The 16,875-nt window shown below is 41.3% G+C and overlaps 1 protein-coding gene across 1 annotated transcript in view; it reads right to left on the bottom strand.

Annotated features, from left to right (window-relative positions):
- Nucleotides 1-16,875, bottom strand: part of COL23A1 (collagen type XXIII alpha 1 chain) — a 353,441-nt gene that overhangs the window by 34,544 nt on the left and 302,022 nt on the right. Inside the window, exons 7-9 of the mRNA XM_073355469.1 lie at nucleotides 13,372-13,398; nucleotides 12,613-12,639; nucleotides 691-807 (exon numbers count right to left, since the gene is read on the bottom strand). Of these exons, the coding sequence (XP_073211570.1) occupies nucleotides 691-807; nucleotides 12,613-12,639; nucleotides 13,372-13,398 (171 nt within the window). The remainder of the gene's footprint in view (nucleotides 1-690; nucleotides 808-12,612; nucleotides 12,640-13,371; nucleotides 13,399-16,875) is intronic.

Here is a 16,875-nt window from a genome sequence, read left to right as displayed (position 1 = left end):
CCCTCCCCCTTCAGCTCCCATCTCTAGCCCACAACTTTTCCAGGATAATTAATTTCACCTATTGTGAAGCTACCATTTCTCTAACGACCAGACAGTTATAGAGAATTAAAGAGACTTATTAGGTTACATCCAGAGGAATCATTAGAAGCAGCTCTGAGGCCACCTATGGTGACTATTCTCCTCCAGTTGTGATAGGGAAAGAGAAACTCAAACTTTGTGGGCTAAAAGCCTAGCAGTGGTGAGCACTGCTAGTAACCAGAGCCAGCATGCTGGCACCATGCAGGATGGGCCCTCTGGGCAGGCATCCATGCTGCAGGGTAGGGTACACACTTTTGCCCTCTTTAAAGAGAAGCACACATTCCCTGCTAGCAAGTTCTGGAGACCCTGGGGCCTGGTTAGACACCCCAGCTGCCAGACCTGGTCTCCTGGCAGCCATACTTTATTCACCTATGTCATAGCTCCCTTTCCTAATGATCTCAAGTGCTAGGTGAGAATCCTAGCATATCCTGATGCAGCATCACAGGGCAGGAAAAGGCTCCTAATATCCCCTTCCCCTACTAGTACCTCCACATGGCCCAGAGAGGCATGGCCATGTGCCAGGTGGCTCCCAGATGAAGTACATTGTGGGCATTCTTAGAGAGCACCCATTCTGTTTTACAATGTGAATACTCTGTATTTATCATTTCTTACAGGGAGTCCTTGTGGTCCCCTGGGGCCATCTTTTCCTGTATCTCCAGGGGGACCTCTTGCACCCGGTGGTCCTGGGGGACCCGGTGGGCCAGCAGCTCCATCTTGACCTTGATCACCCTGTAGGAAGTTCAGACAAACATTGTGATGTGAAAAAAAAACAACACAAATGCTAACAGCAAACTAACTACACTGAGTAGGAGAGAAACCAGCAGGGGGCATGGTAGGGGGATAGGTCCTTCTGACAGCAATGCCAAAATTGTTTGAATGGCTTGTCCCATAGTGATGGTTAAGATTTGAAGACAGCCAGTTATGGTGCATGTGCGTACATGTGGGTGAGGAGAGCTCTTCCACGTGGATCATGGATCACATCTCACCCTAGCTTTAATGCATGGTGACAATAAGGCAAATTTGACTGGATGCTTTTTAAGGTGAATGCCTTGGATACAGCCTTATAGTAAAGGATTATAGCATCCTGGAAGAATGGCCCCAAACACTGCATGGGGACACTGCATGGTTTGGGTGAAATTACTGTAGGCTACTGAAAGGTTTTGTTTGGTTAAATAAGAGACAGTAGAGAGAACCTGTGAAAAGACTCAGATTCCTCCAAAGTCTGCAAGAGCACTGTGGCATGCAGGGGTGTGTCTAATTAGAAGGCTACAACTGTAGGTCAAAATTCTCTGTTCAGATCTGCCAAGCAGATCTCATCTCTAATATATGCACAAAGCTGATGGTTTGTTCACATATCCAAGAGAAGTTTGCCCCTTAGAGTTTTATTGGCATGCAGGGAACCTGTTAGCTCTGTGGGTGATTTTCAAAGATTTTCAAAACTGGGTGTCTAAATTAGGCTCCACAGTCCATAGTTAGGCAATGGAATAACCTGATTTTCAGAAGTGTTGAGTACTCAGCACCTCCTTTTGATCTGACCCATATTTTTCCAAAGACTATCCCAAAGGATTTTAACATTGAATGTCCCAATCACGCAATCCCTATTCAGACAAGACTCCCAATGGGCCATTAAGGTCTTTTTTTCCAGTTTTTACTGATCCCTTATTCAGGATTTTGACCCACAGCTTCCAGCAGGAGTTTTGTCTGAGTAAGTTGTGCAGGACTGGGCCTCATAGCAAATACGAGCATAGAAAACACTTGTACTACCACCATTTAGTAGATAATAAAGGAATCAAAACATATTTAATGACATCCCTCTACTACAGTGGTTCTCAACCTATTTACCATTGTGGGCCGTATATGTGGCCTACAATGTGTTACGTGGGCTGCATCCATTACTACCTGTATGGCTCTGAGGATGTCACATGGGCCGCAGCTCTATGCTGAATGGGCCACAAGTGGCCACAGGTTGAGAACCACTGCTCTAATACAACTGAAATGTAACGATATTAAAATGCTCCACTTGCACCATACTTTGCCAGGAGATAAAGAAAAGATGAGCCTATGTCTCTACTTGAAATTTTAACACTAAAGAATTTAGTAGTATACACTTGTTTCAGTTAAACAGCCAGAAAAGCTTGTTCAGAAGCAGGAGCACTCCTGATCTCAGAATGAATTTCACTACTCAGATTACCAGCTACTGATCCCCTGGTGAACGCCAATAGCCCAGCCTTTAGGATCCAAGCTGATTGTTCTGACATGCAGAGTTAACAGTAGAAATCCCCATGAAAAGGTTAGATCATAACTCTCAACAACATCTGGACAGGATACGAATCTGAACAAGACAGGAACAGAATTGTGTTTAATATGGTCCACCCACAAATCAGGGAGGGATTTTCAGAAGTGCCTATGTAAATTGGGAGCACAAATCCTATTGCCATTCAATGTGATTCATACTCCTAAATGACTCAGAGACTTGAAAATTCCACTGCAAATCCTGAAGACTCTACCCAATTTTGTCTCAGACAGGAAATCTCCCACTGCATTTTGCCTAAGTAAAGAAATTCCAGTTAAGACTTGTGGATTTGGACTGATCTATTTTATTGTGTGATTACTACTATTATTCATATGGTGCAAGTATAGCATACAGAACTATCCTTAATCTCCCCTCTTCCCCCCCATGACTCACACAAAGAGCCAGACCCTCAAGGCCTTAGTTTTCACTCCTTCCTTACATAGGCAGAACTCTCACTATGTTCACACGGAATTTTGGTTGAGTTAAAAACTGAGCAGGCCTCTCAGGATTTGGCTCATTGTATTTATAACTTACAATGGCAATAAGGTGCTATTAGCTAATAAGGAAACATAATTCAGAAGGAAGCACAGCAAGCCAGAAGACGTAGATTCAACACATCTACCTTAAGGATTCGTCGGCTAAAGACATGCTGGTCATTAGAGAGAAATCCATGATTGAGGCGAGGAAAAACCATCTAGCCAGGTGAGTGAGACGTAGAGCGTGAAAGATCAAGAAGTCAAGACAAAGGTTACAGCATGGGAGTGATTTTTAAAAGGTTCAGCTAATATTATCTTACAAAGTAACTTCACCAAGGAATAAAGAAATGACACTGGAGGAAATAACCAAGAAAGAGAAATAGTGAGATTCAATGATTCAATTGGAGGCTTTGTAAGTAACCAAGAAAGAGAAATAGTGAGATTCTTTGATTCAATTGGAGGCTTTGTAAGTAGCAAACACACACATGAGAGTGAAGTCTTTTCATTAGCTTAATGCAGAGGAGGGAATTCAGAGCTGGCAGGGTACAGAAGAGGTTCCCACATGTCAGAGTTTCACTATACAATAAATACATTATTCCAACAAGACACAACGGAAGATATAGCCCATTGGAAGATACCCCCCCGATCTCAAGATAGCAAATACATTATATTTCCTCAGTAGCCATAATGAATATTAATTGATTCCTCTGCCCCCAACCTACTAATACATCTTACAAATTTACTGGATGAAAAACAATCTATTCAAGAAAATGTCACCATTCATTGCTGCTTTTTAAAAGCTGGATATGTATCTATCTATAGAGAAGTGCAAAAGACATTTAATTTCTGAAGAGACAAGGTGGGTGAGGTAATATCTTTTATTGGACTAACTTCTGTTGGTGAAAGAGGCAAGTTTGATCTCCACAGAAGTTGGTCCAATAAAAGATATTACCTCACCCACCTTCTCTCTCATATCCTGGGCCAAACACAGCTAAAATAATGTTGTAAACATTTCATTTCTTAAGAGCTCTCTTCCCCCACCAGATTCATGTGCATGAAACTTTAAGTCAAAATATTGTGAGCTGAATGTAGCTGAATATGACAGATTTGTGTTCTAACTTTCTATCTGAAATTTGAGTTCGGCGAGTGTAGATCACCTAGTTTTCCTTTCTTGAGAGGATAGCAAGTGATACTTTTCCAACTTCCGTCTCAACTACAGACTCTGGGAACATTTTTGTCAGCTTAACCATGCAGCCTGTTGCTAGCCAGTGTCTGTTTCTATAATTTCCCAAGGTACCAGAGGGATATAACACACATTATCAATAACATCTTTCTTCAAGGGGCACTGACAATGCTGAGGACAAGTGCTGAACACTTAACTGAAGGTGGAAGTGGTCGGATATTGGCAGCTGAGTGGGTATGAGACTGAGTTGCACAGTTCTTGACACCTTCATGACATGTCCAGCTGATAACTCCTGTCTCCTAAACTGCTAAGCCAATATGACGTCAATTAAGCTATCATCAACCAGGCTGTTACCTTCAGATCGGGAAGTGGCTTCGTCATTTCTGGCAAAGCTTACAACTTTTCCTTTAACTTTGCCTTAACCTGACATCTCCAGTGACTCCCACTATAGTGTCTTTTGCCCTGCTGCTAAGAAGTCTACTACTTGGGCCAGTCAGTAACACACACACAAAAAGCATAACATTTTCTCCTTCCCAAGAACAAAGCATGTCACTGGCCACACGCAACAAATCTCTACTGGCTTAAACATTCCCAAGTCCATCACTCACTTGAGTGTAAGTCACTTGTCTACACATCTGTATTGTCAGAGAAAATGAGATCATATGATATAGGACAATCAATAAATCTAGAGTAGATAAAACAGGGGCTTGATTAGAAAGAATAACCATACCTTTGAGAAACAGAACTCCATATTTAAGTGGTGGGTAAAAAATTCCCTAAGGTAACATCCTGTTCATCTCTCCCAGTATTATGCTGGGATCCAACATGAGATGAATATCTACTGTTCATCTCTCTCAGTAAATAAATGAAAGAAAAGGTCACAGCTAAAGTTATTGATCCTGAAAAGACTTATGCATATGAGTAGGCTACTAAGGATAGTTACTCACACGTGTAAGCGTTTGCAGAATTGGCCACTCAATTCTCAAAAATTAGCACATAGTACCTGTATAAGGTAACTATGTGAGCAAGAGTTACATCCATTTATGCAATTATCTGTTTTGGACACACATTTTACATAGGTGCAGGTTATAGAAAATTAAGCCCTAATAAAGTTTATTACACCCAAGGACAGAAATAGAGTGCACAGCAATGAATTTTAGTAGTTAATCTTTATTTGCGTTGATCTCATTTTCACTGTTTGTTTTCTCAAGAACATTCATGAGTATTTATTTTTTCTAGTGTTTCCATACTCAACACAGTGTGACAAAGTTCCTCCTCTGCCTTGGTGGGTCCTGTGCTTATTGGTGGATTTGCTCGCCTCAGAGGTTCACGGCAGCCCTCAGTTTGGCCACTTTCATGGCTCAAATCTGCCGTTCACTCAGTTAGCCTCATCACTGGCCAGCATGGGGAAAGGAAGAAGAACAATCCCTGCAGTCTCTGTTGATCCACCTAGTGGATCGGGGAACAGGCCAGAGACCTTCCACTCTGGTAGAACCCACAGTCCAGTTCAACTCCTCCGGTATCAAGTAGGGAGTTGGGGGGGATGGAGGGAACCCGGGCCCACCCTCTACCCCGGGTTCCAGCCCAGGGCCCTGTGGATTGCAGCTGTCTACAGTGGCTCCTGTAACAGCTGTGTGACAGCTACAACTTCCTGGGCTATTTCCCCACGGCCTCCTCCCAACACCTTCTTTATTCTCACCACAGAACCTTCCTCCTGATGTCTGATAATGCTTGTACTTCTCAGTCTTCCAGTAGTACGCCTTCTCACTCTCAGCTCCTCGCACGCACACCACAAACTGAAGTGAGCTCCTTTTTAAACCCAGGTGCCCTGATTAACCTGCCTGTCTTAACTTATTCTGGCAGCTTCTTGATTGGCTGCAGGTGTTCTAATCAGCCTGTCTGTATTAATTGTTCCCAGAAAATTCCTGATTGTTCTGGAACCTTCCCTGTTACCTTACCCATGGAAAAGGAACCTACTTAACCTGGGGCTAATATATCTGCCTTCTATCACTCTCCTGTAGCCATCTGGCCCAACCCTGTCACAATAGTGATACTATTTTTGTATTAAGCTTTGCATTAAATAGGCTCTTTTCCCCACCATGCTATTTTACAGATCAGGCTCTTATTGGATACATTACCAGTTATTTATCCTTTTGGATTATTACCACCAATTATTTATTCTATCTGATTCTTTATTCTTTTTGATTATCAACACAGAGTTGTGACACAGCTTCCTCTATCAGCTAGGAAACAACTTTAGAAAATAAAGCGACCACTGAGACGGTAGAGATAATAGTTAGTTTGTGTGTGTGGTTTTTGGAGGGGGGTGGGGGGGGGAGAAAACCTGGATTTGTGCTGGAAATGGCCCACCTTGATTATCATACACATTTTAAAGAGAGTGGTCACTTTGGATGGGCTATTACCAGCAGGAGAGTGAGTTTGTGTGTGGGGGTGCGGAGGGTGAGAAAACCTGGATTTGTGCTGGAAATGGCCCAACTTGATGATCACTTTAGATAAGCTATTACCAGCAGGAGAGTGGGGTGGGAGGAGGTATTGTTTTATGGTCTCTGTGTATATAATGTCTTCTGCAGTTTCCACAGTATGCATCCGATGAAGTGAGCTATAGCTCACGAAAGCTCATGCTCAAATAAATTGGTTAGTCTCTAAGGTGCCACAAGTACTCCTTTTCTTTTTGCGAATACAGACTAAGTTATGGAAACAGAACTACTCTAGGCCAGATGGTATCGAAGGACAGTATGTTTTAGGGACAGGAACAGAGATGCTGCGCAGTGAGTAAGTGCCTTAGAAACCCAGACATCTGATTTATTTGTGAACCACAAACTTTTAGCTTCAGAATCTGATTGCTTAACTGTGCTGCTGAGGCCCCAGAGCCAGGGATTCCCCAGGGACACAACACATTGAGAAATTGGGGCACAAACATATTTCATAACATGGACACTTCTGAATGCACATGGTTTTTATGTAATTGAGAACATCTGTGAATTGCTTTCAGCCTAGTTTTAGTTACATAAGACAACTGCTGCACAATCACTCAGGAGGTTTTGTATTTAACCCATCACCATGATACTCTAGAAAAAAGCAGAGCAGCTCATTGTAGAGTCAGTCCTCATCAATCATTAGACTTCTTTGTGTTTCTCTCTTGACACACAGGATCTCATTTTTTGTTGTCTGTTTGTTTGTGTTTGGGCACCTTTTTAATCTAGCAGAAAAAGGCATAATGAGATCCAATGATTAGAAGCTGAAGCTAGACAAATTCAGACTAGCCAGAAGGTGCAATTTTTAACACTCCAGGTGACTAACCACTGGAACAAGTTACCCAGGTTTGTAGTGGATTCTCCATCACCTGCAGACTTTAAGACAAGACTGGATATCTTTCTTCAATGTACACTATAGTGCAAAGAGAAGCTATGGGTTGGATGCCAACGTTACTAAGTAAGGTTCTCCAGCCTGTGTTCTGTAGGTGGTCAGATAACGGTCATAGTAGTCCCTTCTGGCCTTAATAACAATCTCTTCTGTAGTTCACATAGGCCCTGATCTTGCATTGTGATCTATGCAGGCCATTATGGGTCTCTATTTGGACAGATTGGTGTTTCTGTTCAGAGCCACAAAGCGTTCTCAATCTGGATTCGGGGTCAAAGGGTAGAAACCACATCCAGCACAAGGCTCACACCCCTCTTAGATCATATTTTGAGGACTTGGATGGGAATTTAAATGGTGCCTAAGCCTGGTGTTGATCCTCTGTGCAGGGGATGGCAGGTTAAGCATTTCAAAAGGACCTAAGTAACTTAGGAGCCTAAATCTCCATTTAAAAGTCAATGAAACTTTGACTTGGGCACTTAGGATCCACTTTTGAAAAATAAGTCTTAACGTCCCAATTTATTTAGGAGCCTGAATTGTCAGTTTACCTCAGTCACTGTGACACCAGGTATGTTTATAAAATGACATCCAATCTTAGGAGCCTGATTCTGCTGAGCGCCGAGTGCCACAGCACCTTGTCAGAAGAAGCCCTAAATTTTTTAGCTCCGATTCAGAACTTTCAATAAACATTTAATAAACAATTATCTCTGCATGATGTCACAAAGCATAATATTCCTCATGAGGATGAGAAAAAACACAAAGATCATTCCTACATCTCTTTCCCATGAGACCAGTAAGTGAATTCCTGGTAACCTGGTCTCACCTCTGAGTTATACAGGAGGAGTTTATATAATTTTTAGGGCTGTCAAGCAATTAAAAATATTAATCGTGATTAATTGCACTGTTAAACAACAGTAGAATACCATTGATTTAAATATTTTTGGGTATTTTCTATATTTTCAAATATGTTGATTTCAATTACAACACAGAATACAAAGTGTACAATGCTCACTTTATATTTATTTTTGATTAGAAGTATTTGCACTGTAAAAACCAAAAGAAATAGTATTTTTCAATTCACCTAATACAAGTACTGTAGCGCAATCTCTTTATCATGAAAGTTGAATTTACCAATGTAGAATTATGTACCAAAAAACTTGCATTCAAAAATAAAACAAAGGCAAATTTGAGAGCCTGCAAGTCCACTCAGTCCTACTTCTCGTTCAGCCAACTGGTCAAAACAAATAAATTTGTTTACATTTGCAGGAGATAATGTCACCTGAAAGTGAGAACAGGCATTCTCATGGCACTCTTGTAGCTGTGTTGCAAGATATTTACGTGCCAGATGTGTGAAAGATTCATATGTCCCTTCATGCTTCAACCACCATTCCAGGGGACATGCATCCATGCTAATGAAGGGTTCTGCTTGATAAGAATCCAAAGCAGTGCGGATCGACGCATATTCATTTTCATTATCTGAGTCAGATGCCACCAGCAGAAGGTTGATTTTCTTTTTTGATGGTTCGGGTTCTGTAGTTTCCGCATCAGAGTGTTGCTCTTTTAAGATATCTGAAATTGTGCTCCACACCTCATCCCTTTCAGATTTTGGAAGGCACTTCAGATTCTTAAACCTTGCTGTAGCTATCTTTAGAAATCTCACATTGATACCTTCTTTGCATTTTGTCAAATCTGCAGTGAAAATGTTCTTAAAATGAACATGTGCTGGGTCATCATCCAAGACTGCTGTAACATGAAATATATGGCAGAATGTGGGTAAAACAGAGCAGGAGACATATAATTCTCCCCCAAGGAGTTTAGTCACAAATTTAATTAACACATTATTTTTTTAATGAGCGTCATCAGCATGGAAGCATGTCCTCTGGAATGGTGGCTGAAGCATGAAGGGGCATACAAATGTTTAGCATATCTGGCTTGTAAATACCTTGCAATGCCTGTTCTTACTTTCTGGTGACATTGTAAATAAGAAGAGGGTAGCATTATCTCCCGTAAATGTAATCAAACTTGTTTGTCTTCGCAATTGGCTAAACAAGAAGTAGGATTGAGTTGTAGGCTCTGAAGTTTTACATTGTTTTGTTTTTGAGTGCAGTTATGTAAAAAAAAAATCTATATTTGTAAATTGCACTTTCACAACAAAGGGATTGCAGTACAGTGTTTGTATGAGGTGAACTGAAAAATACTATTTCTTTTGTTTATTATTTTTACAGTGCAAATATTTGTAATAAAAAATAATATATACTGATTTCAGTTACAACACAGAATATATATGAAACTGTAGAAAAACATAGAATCATAGAATATTAGGGTTGAAAGAGACCTCAGGAGGTCATCTAGTCCAATCCCCTGCTCAAAGCAGGACCAACACCAACTAAATCATCCCAGCCAGGGCTTCGTCAATCCAGGACTTAAAAACCTCTAAGGATGGAGACCCAAAATATTTAATAAATTTTAAATTGGTATCCTATTTTTTAACAGTGTGATTAGAACTGTGATTAATTATGATTAATTTTTTTAATCACGATTAATTTTTCTGAGTTAATGGCGTGGGTTAAAGGTGATTAATTGACAGCCTTAATAATTTTGTTTGTAAATAAAGAAAAAGATAATTCTTCACCCCAAAGATGCTGAAAGACCCTATCACAAAATACCACAATCCACCACTGCGTGGTGACAAGACCCAACAAAGCTTTAAACCCTCTTCTTAAGGTGCACCCGGAATTAGACAATTCTAATAGTCTGCTGGCTCAGTTTAACAGGGGCTCTGTTCTCCCCGTCAGAAACACACCCAAAACACTTCTCCTGCAGAACACAGTTCATTGCAGCAAGTTCCCAAGAATAAGCTTGTGAGGAAACAACAGGGAACTCTGCAGATCAACCATCAATTTCCCTAGAAACTGTTGTGCTAGACAGACAATGATAGCGTATCCTCACAATACACTTCCCACAGACAGTGCTGTGCAGTAACAGAGTAATTACCACACAAGTGTTCCTTTAATTGGGTAATATGGAAAAGCCACTTGGGTGGTATAAAGTTCCCTCCCCTTTTCAGGCTGAAGGTGTCCCAAGGGTCCCTTCACTTTATCCGCTCTTCTCTCCTTCATGTCCCTGCATTGTGATTGCTGCTCGCTCCTCTGGGGGATGGAACCGCTCCCTCTGGATGCCTACTCCCAATACAGCACAGAGGTGTTGGTACAGACTCTACCCTTCCTGCTGAGCACACTGATCCCAGCAACTGCTAACCAAAGTTCACATCTGAATCTCAAGGGCAATAACAATAACACCGTATGCTGCTGGGTATCTGGGCTGCCCTTGTTTTGTTGCAATTTTTTTCAAGGCCTTTGCATCTTTGATTGTGATCTGACGATCGGTGGGAATTTGTTTCTCGGCTCCCCATGCGCAGACTGTGACCAGCTCACATGCTGTCTAGCTAGCAGTAATTAATACTCTTCGTTAAAATGACAATATTAACTATGTGGTACAATCAGAGCAGCGTGGGATATTCTGAGACTCCACAGATGGAGAGTCTGGAGGAAGCCTGGGGTCCTGGATCTTCTGAAAGTGACAGCACCGCTAACAACAACCTCTTCCAGCCTCAAAGGAAAGCCACCAGAATGTAAGAGACTCTCAGTCTGAACACAGCTGTGCAAAGGAGAACATTGTATATTTAATAATCAGGAAGGACCCATATGGGTTTCCTTCGCAAAGTGCCTACCCTGCATTTAAACACAAAAAGAAGATTCCAAGAAACCACACATCAAAGCACCAGACGAGCCATCTTCCAACAGCCAACTCCTAGGTTACTCTCTCTGCGTCAGCCTCTAGGTTTAGAGAGGTGCACGCTAATTTAACAATGTTGAGCGTTCCCAGGCACCTCCAGCAGACATAAGAACTCCAGCTCAGCCTGTATTTATACACTGCAGGCTAATTAAACCTTTACTCACCTGAGTAAAACATAGTACTGTGGAAAGCACGTGTCTGATGGCACCCACACCACATCATGTCTTATTTCTTGACATATTGAGCCTTCACTTACCATACCTGTAACCAGCGGCTCTGTTCTAGCTAGAGGATTGATCCCATATTTTCAATGATTTACTTCACAGGTTAGAAACAATATGCGTTAGTGTCATTCCCACAACGGGTCATTAATTTCCACACATTATGGCAGAAACGGTTTTCTCTCCTCACTTGGGTTGGTTACCTTTATGCTCAATGAGAAGCAGCCCAGAGCAATTACGAGGGAGTGAGAATAGATCATGGAAAGAATACACAAGAATGGAAGAGACCCTGAGAGGAGAGAAGACGAAAGAAACTTATAACACCAGTAACCCTACTGGTACCTCACACTCCTGCATGTGTCTGTTGTATCTACTTGCTGTCTCTCATCATGTACTTGCATTGTAAAGTCTGTAGGGCAGGGACAGTGTCTTTTTCACTATTCATATGGGTACAGTGTCTAGCACAGAGGGGGCACTGATCTCTGACTGACAACTCCAGGTATGACCACAATACAAAGAACAATAGTTGTCTCAAGTGAAACATGGAAGCTGCTGGTATTTCTTTGTTCTCCTTTCTCAAAGAAAAGAAGACCTAATATTGGAAAACCAATACAAAAGTGACCTGGGCTCATAGGACTGAAGGTTCTTAACTAAAGTTTTCATGTCTCCTGACCATAATTATCTGGGGAAGAAAAATGATGCCCAAGACTCAATAGTGATGGCAGAATATTTTCTAAACCTTCACTGCATTACAGTTTGCATTGACAAATATTACACATAGATTTGCTTTCCTTTACCACAGTGGGGTTTGGTTGTGTTTTAGAATCATAGAATATCAGGGTTGGAAGGGACCACAGGTGGTCATTAGTCCAACCCCCTGCTCAAACCAGGACCGATCCCCAATTAAATCATCCCAGCCAAGGCTTTGTCAAGCCTGACCTTAAAAACTTCTAAGGAAGGAGATTCAACCAGTTCCCTAGGTAACGCATTCCAGTGCTTCACCACCCTCCTAGAGCAAAAGTTTTTCCTAATATCCAACCTAAACCTCCCCCACTGCAACTTGAGACCATTACTCCTTGTTCTGTCATCTGCTACCACTGAGAACAGTCTAGAGCCATCCTCAGGTAGTTGAAAGCAGCTATCAAATCCCCCCTCAAAAATAAATGAATGAGTGCTATTGGTACTTACCCTTGGGCCGATGTCCCCTTGTTCACCCTACATGTCACACAAAGCAGCAAGGTACAGCAATTAGAGCTCAAATCTCAGACATGCAAGACAGAGTGGGAGGCAGTAGACTGTGGAATCGTACCCCAGGGGAAATGGAAAGAGCCCCATAGCTTAATTCATTCAAAACCAGGTCGGATAAGGCCTTCAGACAATTTGACAGGGAACAATTCTGCATTGGCAGGAGATGAGCAGAAACTCCAGGTATTTTCCATTTCTAAGGCTCCCACAGCCACTGCCTGTAACCTACATGGAACAATGGTGCCTGGGCTAAGATAGTTTATTGTAACAACTTTTCTAAATCTCAGTGGGAGAGATAGAGCATAACATAGAAATAGGAGAGCACAGCCACTAAGCTATCTGTGCTGCTGGAGAAAAGGATGGCACGTGGATGTATCAGGTTATGTGGGGATCACCAGGAAACTTATCACTTGGAAGAGTTAGCATCTGCTAATTCTTTCCCCCGCTGAAGAGAATGTGACACTATTTCTACCCTGTCATTTCAGAGCATTTCCTGCTGTAACTTTTCCCTTTGCATGGGAAGGTAAAGGGAGAATTTAGCCTTATGGCTCCATGCTCCACTATGAAACAATTAGAAGACAGGACTATACCATATAAGGGTATTCTGAACTAAAAAAATCCCAGTGCCCAGGAAACAATAAGTATTTGCTAATGCAGTGTAGAGGGTTTTTAAAGATGCATTTTGATGAGTTTAGTCTTTACCTTTTCCCCTTTTGGTCCTGGAGGTCCCTGTAAATATAAGTGAGAGCAGAATAAAAAAGCTGCATATATAATCAGCACACACATCTTTGTTCCATGTCTTGACTAGAAAGAAGATTCTTTGTTTCACAATTTGATTCCCATTCAACTCTATTTCTCTTTCTTTTTTATTAAGCTACATGTTCTTTTACATAAAAGTTGTATGTCTAATGAAGCATCAATAAGATCAACCATTCTGTTTCCCTCTCATCAGCAGGAAACCCCCAGACTAAAATAACAGAAAAAACATTTTTAATCTGCATTTCAAGCACGCATGATATTGATCTCTACTATAAACAAGACATTGCTTGAGCTATTAAAATCATTTCTAGAAACACATGCTCAGTACGTCATTACAGGTGTGTTATTCCCAATTATACAACTGTTCAAAACATATAAGGAGAGCAGGCTGCTTTCTTTGGCCTATTTGCTGTTCCCTCAAAATAGCTCTGTCTGAGATAGACAGGAAGAGGGAGTTAGAGCCCCAAAGAGCCATGAAAAATGCTCTGATGTGTGTTTCACTCAAGGTTTAAGGCAAAAGAAGAATTTCATTTCCATTCAGCACAGTGAATGGTGTGAGCATTAGCTAAAGCAAGATCTCATGTGCCACAGGGTAGAGAGGAGACAGCAGGTCAAAAGGGAGGTGCAATGGCAGAAGCATTCGCCTACTTGCATTGCAGCCCATTCGCTGCAAGTCTGGCCTCAGGCAATAGTGTTGGCCCCTTACTTTCAAGGGCATTCCATGGACAAGCTCAGGAGCTGCCTGGTCTGAATACAGCCATTTGATGTGCTAGGTTTGCTTTTTCTTTCAGTTTGGTTTTTGCCTCCCCAGAGGAGTCTCTTCCAGCCTTGGGGCTTGCATTGAACTTCCGACCATCAGCATCAACATACGCACAGAGAGAAGAATGGGCCCTGTAGTACATGTTGTATGTGTTTTTGGTTTCTGTTTCTTCTTTTAATTTATGGGTCTTCTTTTGCCTTAGGGTTTTGCTAATTTAAGGCCAGATCCCATTTGGACAGTAGAATGCTCAGCATGTTGCACAACCTGGGCCCCCAGTTTCTTGGGTTTAGATTTTTTTTTTCTTTTTAAACACCGCATTTGCCTTTTCTCTATTCCCATGTGTTCTCTGTAGGGATGGGCAAAAGCCAGAGGGGGTTGGCTTTGCAAAACTAATTCAAGCTATTCACATCCAGTAACCATTCTCACCCTTCTCACTGCCACCAAAGTGTGAGGTGGGTTTGGAGTATGTAAAATGGTTCCAGTCTAAGTCTATTGCTATGTTTTTTTTGGTTTTTTATTTTTTACATTTTAAACATTTATTGAAATTAAAAGCATTAGTGATAGAGAAATTAACATGATTTGGAAAAAGAAAAATCAGATTCACTTGTTCTCCTTTTAGTCCAAGCAAACCTTGTAATTTTAATTTAATTTTTTAAAGAAAAAAATAACCATCAAATGTTTCTCATGGGGGAACAAACGGAGAACAACAAGTATGGGACATGAGCTCCAATTCTGCAGGAGAGTCCATGCCTCTGGAGCCTGTTGCAAGATTGGGGTTATAGCCTATATTTGCTCTACACATGGACATCCTGCTTACAGACATGCATAGATTTTAAGGCCAGAAGCAGCCATTACGATGATCTAGCCTGACATCCGGCCTCTCCATATGCCAGTGGATATTTACTATGTGGACCAAAGGAATTATTGGGCTGTACAAAAAGTAGATCACACTATAATACACGTGGGTTTCACGCCCCTCTCCTCACTCAGAGTCCTATCCTGCAAACATTCAATTCCATGTGTATGCTGACAACAAAGGAGCCCAGGGAAATCTATTCAAAGTTCTTGGCTGAAATTTCCAAGGAGCCAAAGGAAGTTAGGCATTTAGGGCCAAATTTGTAAAGGTATTAAGGTGCCTAAATAGGTGCCGACTGGGATTTTCAAAAGCACCTAAATCCAATGGAAATCAATGGAAGTTAGGTGCCCAGATGCTTTTGACAATCCCACTAAGCACCTACCTGCAGCTTTTGGCACCTAGCTACCTTTAAAATCTGGCCCTTAGGTCTCTTCAGCCCCTTTGAAAATCCTATCCTTTGTGTCCTGAAAACAGGGCTGGAAAACACACGAGACCTGCCTCTTTCATGAAACTTCTACTCTTTTTTTTCTTTCCAGGTAGGCCAAAAAATACTGAGAACAGCACAGAAAATTAATTTTGTGTGTCTATATATAAAAACATATACCAACTTTTTCAAACATAAAAAAAAGTTCAATTCCGGATTGGTTTGAATTGTGGGCAAAGAGACTCTCGTACTGGTCTAATTGGTTGGTCCACCCCAATTGTTTTCTACTAGTAGTCTTTTTGTTTTTTTTAAATGTAGCAACAGAAATAGAGCATATTTGCAGCTATAATGAAACATTCGCAAAGTGGCTAACAAAATATCTAGAACGACTTTGCATGAATGAAATTAGCCTCTACTAGCTTTCTCAATACAGTCACTTAATGATTTGTAGCTTAAAAAGATTTCAAATGCGGCCCTCTAGTGATCGTGGAAGGAAATGTAGTTTGAAAACAAAATACACACAAGTGACAGTTCTTAAATATCCTTTCTGAAAAAAATCATAACTGACCAACGTTCAATTAGCATGTTATCAAAAGGCTCTGATTTTGTAAAGACAATAAGGAGACATGTACCTGGATTTCCAATAGGCTTCCAAGCAAAAGAAAGAAGTCAAGAAAACATCGCGTAAAAATGGATTCCAGACTGTGCCCCATCCCAATAATTCACAACATGCTACTTCAGTAATCATGCACCCTGAGACCAGCTCCAAACCACTCTGGAGAAATGTACACCCCTATTCAGCAGTGTGTGCATTCAGACAGACTGGTCACTTTTGCAATTAAAAAAATTTATTGACACTTTTTTACTCCCATTAGCACCCAGCTAAGAGTGTACACTTGATTTTGTTCCCTCTGATGCATCAGTAGAGTTGTTTCTTAAGTTCCTTACAATCTGTGCAAATGCATGGAAAACAATGGGGTTCATCAGATGTTACTGAGGGCATAATTTGTTTTACTAGAGGAAAGAATCCAACTTTGCTTCCCTACCAATCCCTAGTTGAGTTTATAGGGCTGGCACTTAGAAAGGTACATCTTTTTATTTGTAAACTCAGCACACTGTATATAAAAATGACAGAGAGTCAAAAACCACAGAACTCCAGAATGACAGCGTTACGTTACAGTCACCTTTCAGAGTAAAAGCTCACAGAGGCCCCGATTCTGGACAGATTTACAAAAGTGCTGAATTTTATACACTGTGATTGGTCCCACTGAAGTCACTGGGATTTCACCCAAGTGCTGCAATTTGCCCAGATGCAGGATCAGGGCCTAAACTGGTAAATCCTGAAGTCAGTCTGTGTTACAAAGCACAGAGTGACCTTGCTGTACTGCACTTTGTAATAATCATACT

Source organism: Lepidochelys kempii, chromosome 8 (genome assembly GCF_965140265.1).
Source record: "Lepidochelys kempii isolate rLepKem1 chromosome 8, rLepKem1.hap2, whole genome shotgun sequence".
NCBI lineage: Eukaryota > Metazoa > Chordata > Testudines > Cheloniidae > Lepidochelys > Lepidochelys kempii.
The sequence above is the reverse complement of the archived record's forward strand: the minus strand, read 5'-3'. Positions and strand labels throughout refer to the sequence as shown.